The 9520-nt window shown below is 35.5% G+C and overlaps 1 protein-coding gene across 8 annotated transcripts; it reads left to right on the top strand.

Annotated features, from left to right (window-relative positions):
- The first annotated feature begins 402 nt into the window (after positions 1-402).
- LOC107760064 (auxin response factor 18) lies at positions 403-5199 on the top strand. Of its 8 annotated transcripts, none has more exons than XM_016578081.2 (5): positions 403-594; positions 1562-2720; positions 3595-4472; positions 4631-4693; positions 4864-5199. In XM_016578081.2, exons 2-5 carry the CDS (start codon positions 1653-1655, stop codon positions 4943-4945), a joined length of 2091 nt encoding a protein of 696 aa, XP_016433567.2. In that variant the 5' UTR covers positions 403-594; positions 1562-1652; the 3' UTR covers positions 4946-5199. The 8 variants fall into 8 exon arrangements, with proteins under 8 accessions (XP_016433567.2, XP_016433572.2, XP_016433569.2 ...); XM_016578086.2 differs by having other exon boundaries at positions 4797-5199; XM_016578083.2 differs by lacking the exon at positions 403-594 and adding an exon at positions 607-747.
- The last annotated feature ends 4321 nt before the right edge of the window (positions 5200-9520 follow it).

The following is a 9520-nucleotide window of genomic DNA, read 5'->3' as shown; positions in this document are numbered from 1 at the left end:
TTCCCCCCTCCCCCCAAATATTTTGGTTCTTCGAGTACAAAACAACAATATTTTGGTTATAGGTTCTAGGGATGGGGGTACTTTAGAATCGTCGGAACACGAAACCTACCTAGCTAACTACGGTTTGTACTGACAAAGTGAAAAACTGTAATTTTGTGACTTTTATTTTTTTAACTAGGGTTAATTATGTCAAAGTCAATTAACCGTTTTACTCAGAAGTACACTCCCAGGAAAAAGACTGTGCCCCTTATTTCTCGCGTTTTTCTTAACGTCTCTTCCCTCGCGAGACGATATCTTATCAACCACCAAGTTAATTAATATTTTAATCAACCTTAATTAATTTAATCACAGCACTTTGTCTGTTCTTTATCTTCAGATCATTGGTTCAGATCTGAGCAAAGCGAACAAAAAAAGACAACTACAAATACATTAAACAAAATTCATAATATATAAAATTGATCATCTCGTAAACGACGTCGTTTATCCTCATTTCTAACTGTGCTTGCCATACTTAGTAGCAGTAGTAGTAGTAGGCGTAGCAGCATAATATTCGAACTTGTTGCGGAGGAAAACGGCGGCGGCGGAGATGATGAAGTAGGTTTCTCCGTTGACTATAACTCCGGCGAGTTACATTCATGTTCTCATAAACGATGTCGTTTACGTAATCTACTCGCTACGATCCAATGGTTCGGTGTCGTTTGTCGTGAATCTTGTCGTTTTGGTTATCGATCCGATTTGAAAGAAACTGTACGGACATTGACATTCACGCATGCATTTATGATGTAGATTGTACACACAGACACGCAAATAACACACACACACACAGAGTACTCTCTCTCTTCACTGAAAATAGATTGATTACGTTTTATTTTTTACAGTTTAGGTGTAAATGCATAAGAGATTTGAAGCTGGAAAGCCTGTAATCCAAAGCTTTTTTAATTTTCTTTTGTTTGCCGATTTTACGAAGCATTTCGTCGTATGAGTATTATTGATATAAATAGAAAGAAGACAATCAGAAACTACGCGTTTTGTTTAGGATTTGATTGAAGAGGATAGAATTAATGAAGCCGTAGCAGAGTCATAATTTCTTTTACAGTTTTTGAGGCTTTAATTTTTGATCGGTTTTAATTTGTCTCGTACTCATGGGTATTTCAGCAGATCCATATTTTTTATTGCGCGTAAATGTATTTTTGCGTTCGTACTCTGAATCACTGCATATGTTATTTATTAACTGTAGTACTGGTTTCTGTATTAATTTTCTCTTTTTTGTACCTTTTATTAGGATTTGTTGTTGAAATCTATTACTGGTTTTTATATTTTCTCTCTTTTGTGGACCTTTCACTTGAACTCTTTCGAGATCTGCTGGTTATTGTATTTTTCTTCTCTGTTTTGGACCTGATACTTGAATTTGTCGTTGAAATTACTGGTATCTGTATTTATAATCTCTTTTTTTAATCTTTTACGTGAATTTGTTGTTGAAATTATATCTGTACTTGCTTTCTCAATTATGTACGTTTTACTTGAATTTATTACTGAAGTTTGTTTATTTTGTGGTACGCAGCATTTAAGGTTATCCAGAATTGCTCTTGTTAGCTGTTTTCAATTAAAGCATAACAAAAGAGAGGAAAAAAGAAGTGTACTGGATAAGGCAAATGAAGGAGGTTGCGGAGAAATGTGTGGACTCGCAGCTATGGCACGCTTGTGCCGGAGGAATGGTGCAAATCCCTCCGGTCAACTCCAAGGTCTACTATTTTCCACAAGGGCATGCTGAGCATACTCTTGTAAATGTGGATTTCTCGACGCTACCGAGAACTCCTGCTCTGATTCTATGTAGGGTAGCTGCTGTGAAGTTCTTAGCGGACCCTGAAACGGACGAGGTTTATGCTAGGATTAGGCTTGTCCCGGTTGAGAACAAGGGGGATGACTTTGATGATGATAACATTTTGGGGGGTAGTAATGAGACGGGAACAAATGACAAGCCTACTTCATTTGCCAAGACATTGACTCAATCGGATGCGAATAATGGGGGTGGATTCTCAGTGCCGAGGTACTGTGCAGAGACTATATTTCCTAGGTTGGATTACACCGCTGACCCGCCTGTGCAGACTGTGATTGCCAAAGATGTTCATGGTGAAACTTGGAAGTTTAGGCACATTTATAGGGGGACTCCAAGGAGGCATTTGTTAACAACTGGTTGGAGTAATTTTGTGAATCAGAAGAAGCTGGTTGCAGGGGATTCCATTGTGTTTTTGAGGGCAGAAAATGGTGAACTTTGTGTGGGAATTCGTAGGGCAAAAAGGGGTGGTATTGGTGGGCCAGAAACCCCATCTGGATGGAACTCTGCTTCCGGAAACTATGGTGGATTTTCTACGTTTTTGAGGGAAGACATGAACAAGAACGGAAGCCTTAATTCTTCTTGGGGGAGCTTCAAGGGAAAGGGAAGGGTGAGGCCTGAATCAGTTATTGAAGCTGCATATCTTGCTGCTAGTGGGCAGCCTTTTGAAGTTGTATATTATCCCCGTGCAAGCACTCCAGAATTTTGTGTTAGGGTGTCTTCTGTGAATACTGCGATGAGGGTTCACTGGTGCTCAGGGATGAGGTTTAAAATAGCTTTTGAAACTGAGGATTCTTCTCGAATCAGCTGGTTCATGGGAACTATATCCTCCATTCAGGTTGCTGATCCCATCCACTGGCCCAATTCGCCTTGGCGGCTTCTTCAGGTAATGCAGCTACTCTTAGTGGGACCAAAGTCTGTGTTGTTGCTTATTAATGTCAATTACAATGCCGTTATTCTGATATTCTTGGCCATCGGCTCTTTGGCTGATAGGTGAATATCATATAGCGAGTCAATAGTCCTCCAATACTCTTTTTCCCTATTGTCCATCCTTCTAAGTTGTGATATGTCATTTTAGCATTGCTGAACTGTAGTGGCACTGGTCAACATTCTTAGGACTTTTCAAGGTTCTAAGCAAGCCACAGTATGTAGTTAATTGATTGACTGAGATTACAATGTCTCAGTATGTTTAACATTTATTTCATGTTCTGGTTAACAGGTTAGCTTATGGAGTATTACTTTTTCCTTTTTTACATATTCTGCGAAGCATATATTCGAATGAATATTGATATCATATAGCGAGTCAATAGTTCTCCAATGTTCTTTGGCCTTTCTTGCAATTTCCATAGTTCTAAGGTGTTGCGACTTGCGAGATGTCATTCTTACATAACTGACTGTTCAACTCTTAGACTTTTTCACAGTTGAAGCAAGTCATAAAAGGTAGTTGATTGATTGATTGAGATTACAATGTCTCAGTACATTTTGGATTTATCTCATGTTCTGGGTAGCTTATGGGTTATTACTTTTGATCAGCTTAGTGCAATGAAGATCTGCTGTTTCATTTTTCATGTTTTGGATACTTTTAGATGATATTATTGTAGGAGAAACTCTATCTATGCATTATTGATGATTTCTTTCATTGCATTGCCTTACAGCCACTTTGAAATCCTCAGATTTTAAAATGCAATATGCAGTTGTGAGTGCGCTTTTACTTTTAGTTTAAGCTGCTTGTGGTTAACTGTTTCCGTGATGTGCTGCAGGTGACATGGGATGAACCTGATTTACTGCAAAATGTAAAACATGTCAGCCCATGGCTTGTCGAACTGGTCTCAAATATGCCAGTCATTCACCTCTCGCCCTTCTCACCACCAAGAAAAAAGTTGCGTCTACCACCAGATTTCTTACTTGACGGCCAATTTCCGTTACCATCTTTTTCAGGCAACCCCCTCAGGTCCAGCAGTTCTTTCTGTTGTCTATCTGACAACATCACTGCAGGCATACAGAGAGCCAGGCATGCTCAATTTGGAGTACCTTTATTGGATCTGCACCTTAGCAACAAAGTGCAATCGGGACTCCTACCACCCAGTTTCCAGCGAGTTGCAGCTGATTCAAAACGTACTAATTGCATCAATAAGGGCCAAAATGACAGAAATGACAACATATCTTGCTTGCTTACCATGAGTACTTCTAGTCAGATGTCGGAGAAAACTGATAGTGTGAATACACCTCGATTCTTACTCTTTGGTCAGCCAATTCTGACTGAGCAGCAAATTTCTAATCGCTGCTCTGCCAATGCTCAAGAAGTCCAAACAGGAAGAGACTTAGGCAGGATAGAACTGAGAGATGAAAGATTTGCTTTTGAGCAGAAAGGTCTTCAAGACAGTGTATCAAGTACTACATTTCTTTGGAATCGAGGTCATCATGCAGCTGAACTTGGTGCTGATACTGGTCACTGCAAAGTATTCCTTGAGTCAGAGGATGTAGGCCTTTCGCTTGATCTGTCAGTTCTGGGATCATATGAAGAACTGTACAGAAGACTTGGAAACTTGTTTGGACTAGAAAGATCGGATATGCTGACATGTGTGCTCTATCATGATGCAACAGGTGCTGTTAAACACACAGGAGATGAACCATTCAGGTGCTTTGTTGTTTTCAGTACCCTCTGCTTCTGATAATTAATCAATTTCGATGATTTTTCCTCTGAAGGCAGTTGTGAGCATATATTTTTGCGCGCACACACAAAAATTAGTTTTTTGTATTAATTTAATGAACCTTTTTCTTGGACTTGTTTTGTAGCTACTTCCTTAAGACTGCTAAAAGATTGACAATTCTGATGAACCCAAGCAGCAATATTGAAAGGTAATTGTTAATCATGCTCTTCCATTGGATGCAACATCCTCATTGTATGAAACTTATTATCCTTAAGGCTGAAAAGTATGATTTTACGACCTTCCAAATGCAGGTTTTGCAGGGAACTCTTTTATGTATTTGCCACTTCGTGATTAATGACTTGCAATCCTGTATTTCAGGAAATGGATCACTGGTCTCGCAACTGCTGAACGTGGTCTAGATTCTTCAAACCGGGCAGGACCACTTAGCATCTTTGCATAGAGTCGGCGTTTGATAGCCTATGTGAATAAGTACCTTCCTTTGCTTTTCACATCCACTGCTTCATTTTGTAGTGCTACGGAGACACTATCAGTGGAATACTGTGTTTGTTTCTCTTATTATATTTGAGTTCGTTATGTTGGAAACATTTAATGTGCTTACAGCTTACTGTAACAGTTCTACTGCGACATCTTGCTAGATGTGTAGTGCTGTTGTATTTGTTGGCTTTATTAATCTTAAAGACGTGAATATTCATATGTGCGCTGGTGCATGTGTGTTTTTGACATGGATATGGACGCACTGTGAGCTTGATTCTTTTTCTTGAATCAAGTACATGGAAATATTCTATTCGTAATAGATAACTTAAACTCAAATGTATGCAATTCTTGAAATAAAATAATAATAATTTCAAATGGGAAAATCTTATCTTGAAAGATCAACATTTAAATGTCCTCTTTCAATTAGGGAACCCAGAGCATTTGTAATATTAACTTTCTAATCTATTGCCCATAGTATTGTCACTAACTCTATTTTGATGCAGAGACGAGCTAGCCTATTAGCTACTGGTTCGATCGAACCCAATAGCTTTGATCTAAATCCTATATTTGTCTTATGAAATTTATTGAATATGTACTCATTATTAATTTAAAACTCAGCAATTTAAAAGAATTAGAATCCAAACCCATAACTTTTAAATTCTGGCTCCGCCACTGTTTTGATGGCCTATCTCTTATCCAGAAAATAACCCGAAACTATGCGGGGAAATAAAATGAATGGTCGAAAGATATGAATGAAACAAGCACTTATTGTGGTAAAAATTGCACGGGGAGTCCTATTTGGTCGCCCATTTTTAACCTATACCTGTTTTGTTTTTCCGTTTGCATACGTACCTATTTTTTTTATTGTTAAAAGCGTTTTAAAAAGACGATTTTGCCCTTCTTTAATAAAAGACTATTGGCAAACTGCATGACAAAAACTTAAGCATGTTTAGGCTGAAGTTTTAGCAAATAAACTTAAAAACTTCAGCTTGTTTAGACTGAAGTTTCGGATAAAACTCAGGGCAAAATTGTAGATTGCGTTACAAAATTTTAGCATGTTTTGGTATGAAATTTTAGCAAATGAACTAAATAACTTCAGCATGCATTAGCAAAAACTCTTTAGAAAATTACATACTGCAAGACAAAAACTTAAGCATGTTTAGTCTGAAAATTTAGCAAATGAACTAAAAAACTTCAGCATGTGTAGTCTGAAGTTTTAGCAAATGAACTAAATAACTTCAACATGTTTTGTCTGAAATTTTAGCAAATAAACTAAATAACTTCAGCATGGATTAGCAAAAACTCATTAGAAAATTACATACTAAAAGACAAAAATTTAAGCATGTTTAGTCTGAAATTTTAGCAAATGAACTAAATAACTTAAAGATTATTAGTCTGAAATTTTAGCAAATGAACTAAATAACTTAAGCATGTTTAGTATGAAGTTTTAGCAAATGAACTAAATAACTTAAGCATGTTTAGTCTGAAATTTTAGCAAATGAACTAAATAACTTCAGCATGTTTAGACTGAAGTTTTGGATAAAATTCATGACAAAACTATTGACGGCAGGATAAATAAATTCAGCATGCATTAGCATGAAGTTTTAGCTTCAATGTGAAACAACTTCATGCAAGTGTGATTCTGAAAATGAATCTGGACAAGTTTTTGATTTTTTTATAAATTTGCTGAGAGGAGAGGAGGAGATCGTTTTATATCTTTTGCCAAGGGTGTAATTGTCATATTATTAAGAATTTTTTGTGAAATGACTACCAAATCAATAATTTTAAAAAATAGGATACAAGTTAAAAGACACAAATGTAAAGTACATTCGCAACATTCATTTTGGATCTACTTTTCGCTTCTTTAAATGCTTTTGGCAATTTTACTAATGTGAAATTTGTTCCTTTGTCTTTGTTATTTTGGTATGAAAGGACTTAATGGTTGGCAAGTTAACTAACTTCAACTTCGTATTTCTACTTATGTTTGAACGATATTAATATCGAAAAAGAACAAACAAAAATAAATGACACATGTTGTGGTTTTGTTTTAAGAGTAAAACAACAGTTGAAGCATTGCTTGCCAACCCAATTAAGGTTAGGTTTTCATGAAATTGATGTGATTAATTTCTACTTTAATTTAATCAGACCCCCACCCACACACCCCTGTGGGGTGACGCGGAGGGGGGGGGGGGAAGCCCTTTTCACGTGGAGGTTCCAATGGCATCGCCGTATTGATGGGTGAGTCTTATTTAAGCTCTCTCCAATATGTCCTAACTCTCATTAATGGTTTATTTGACTACAAGCACTTTGGTAGTATTTATTAATCTCTTTGAAAGTGTGTTTAACAGTGCAGATTTAATAATTCAATGATGTAAAATTAATGCATCACGTTAACATAATAATTTCAACAATTTCAGTACTAATCCCAACAAGTGGAACATTAGCGTAGTAATGTGACCAAATGAAATGCATGACTTGTTCAAGTTAATCACAGGTAATTTCTGGTAGGGGTGTACATAAGTCGAGTTGGTTCGAATTTTTCAATTACCAAACCAAACAAATTATGTCAGGTTATTAAATCTGAAGACCAAACCAAATCAATAAAACTCAGGTTTTTAATCTCGGGTTTTTCGGGTTATTTCGGATTTTTTTTCATAAAGTCTTCATAGCACAACACATATAATTTGTGCTCCAACTATTTCTTTGATCCTAGTAAGACATAACTATATAAGGTGTTTTTCAAGAAAATAGCATAAAATATGAGATGAGCTATGACATTGTACTAAAATATTCAACAATAAAGATAATAAAATCACACAAAACAAATATTATTAATAAGCCTTAATAAAAATAAACATAATCTAAAATTACTAAGTTGCTAAAATAAGTACGACTGAACAAGTACTATTTTTACATGACTAAACACTATAAGAAAATAAGTTGTGGATTTTATCTAAACCATGGAAAAACAAAAAGTATAGATATCCAACACTATTATTATTCCTAGTATAATTTAATTGAATGTCTTTTATTAGCATTAATATTGACTAAATCTTATTGTAGCATTCAAGAATTATAAGTCCAAGTTTAAAATAATACGTTAAAAGATAAAATTATGAAAATATTTAAGAAATATTTATAAACTACACTACAATAAATATTTTTATGTATTAATATATTTAAAACTTCTATACATGTAATGTCAGGTTGGTTTGGTTTCGGTTTGACTTTTTTTAATTAAAACCAAACCAAGCTAATTATGGTGGGGGTTTTCTCCAGCACCAAACCAAATCATAGTCGGGTTTTTTTTCTCATTTTGATTCGGATTATCGATTTGCTGCAGTTTGTCGGTTTCCTTTGTACACCCATAATTTCTGGTATTGAACTACAAAGCCAACTTACATTCAGAGGCAGACCTACAATATTAAGAGCGGGATCATTTGAACCCATCATTTTCAGCATAAATTATAAACCATATATGTCAAAATTCTCGAAAAGTAATATTGAACATTAAATTTTAAACTCATATTTTAAAAGAATTTTCGAATTGAACCCATTAAATTTAAATTTTGATTTCACTTCTACATGTAATCCTTAATTAAGTGCATGTTTTTAAATCTACCAAAGGTCTTTTATGAGAAAACTTTATCCCCCAATTAGGTTGACCATATTGCACATATGAATAGTCCATTATGGAATACCTAGTTAAGGAAATTAATTAACGACAAATTTGGGGTCAAAGATTAGGGAAAAAAATAAAACTTTGTTCATCCCAAGTGTTTGTTTTCAGTTCCAACTGCGCCGGTGTGTCTACGGACTTTTGCTTCAAGTACATGGGGATCAACGAGGATTTTGTTTAATAGTCATATTTTAAATTGTTTTCTTGGTTTTCATAAGATCCCATTAACCCCATACATTAAATTTAAATCATTATAACTTAAATTATTCAAATCACTTTCTGTATATTTTAGTTTTGTCTTTGGATCGAAGGTGGTTTGTCTCCTAATTTTTGTGTAGACAATTGTAAGAGTATGATAGAAGTTGAATAGGGATGGCAAGCATTGCGATGCGGATGCGGTGCAGGTTCTGTCTTAATCCGTAAAATTTCAACTCGTCCCGTCCTGTCCCACCCCGCATAATATTTTCGCCCGTGTCTACCCATCCCGCACCCACATTTGCGTCCACCCGCCCCGCCTCGTATAATATTTTCTTCTTCATTTAGTCAATTTTATTTCTTTTTAATTTTTTGATTGGAGTTTCCATATCAATTAAGGATTTTATTTTGTCAGAGTCAACTAAGGGATTTAAGGTGGGTGCAACTGTAAATTGTTTAACTAAATTTATTTTTTGGCAAAAAATAATCCATAATTCAAGTTGTATTGATAAAATACATAAATCAAAATCACCGATGACCAAAATAACGAATTTAAAACACTCAGAATTAATCAATATCAATGATGAGAATTGAGAGGTAACAACTACTAAAATGGTAATGTGCTGAAATTTGCAAGTGAAGAAGCAGGAGGAGGAGTGAAGAAGC

Source organism: Nicotiana tabacum, chromosome 9, assembly GCF_000715075.1.
Source record: "Nicotiana tabacum cultivar K326 chromosome 9, ASM71507v2, whole genome shotgun sequence".
Classification (NCBI taxonomy): domain Eukaryota; kingdom Viridiplantae; phylum Streptophyta; class Magnoliopsida; order Solanales; family Solanaceae; genus Nicotiana; species Nicotiana tabacum.
Note: the sequence above shows the minus strand (reverse complement) of the source record. Positions and strands in the feature narration are given on the sequence as shown.

Excerpts from the sequence above, each read along its gene's own strand:
- LOC107760064 (XM_016578081.2), top strand. The coding sequence starts at position 1,653 with ATGAAGGAGGTTGCGGAGAAATGTGTGGACTCGCAGCTATGGCACGCT. Across the intron at positions 2,721-3,594 it reads CGCCTTGGCGGCTTCTTCAG|GTGACATGGGATGAACCTGA; the intron begins GTAATGCAGCTA and ends GATGTGCTGCAG. Across the intron at positions 4,473-4,630 it reads ACAGGAGATGAACCATTCAG|CTACTTCCTTAAGACTGCTA; the intron begins GTGCTTTGTTGT and ends CTTGTTTTGTAG.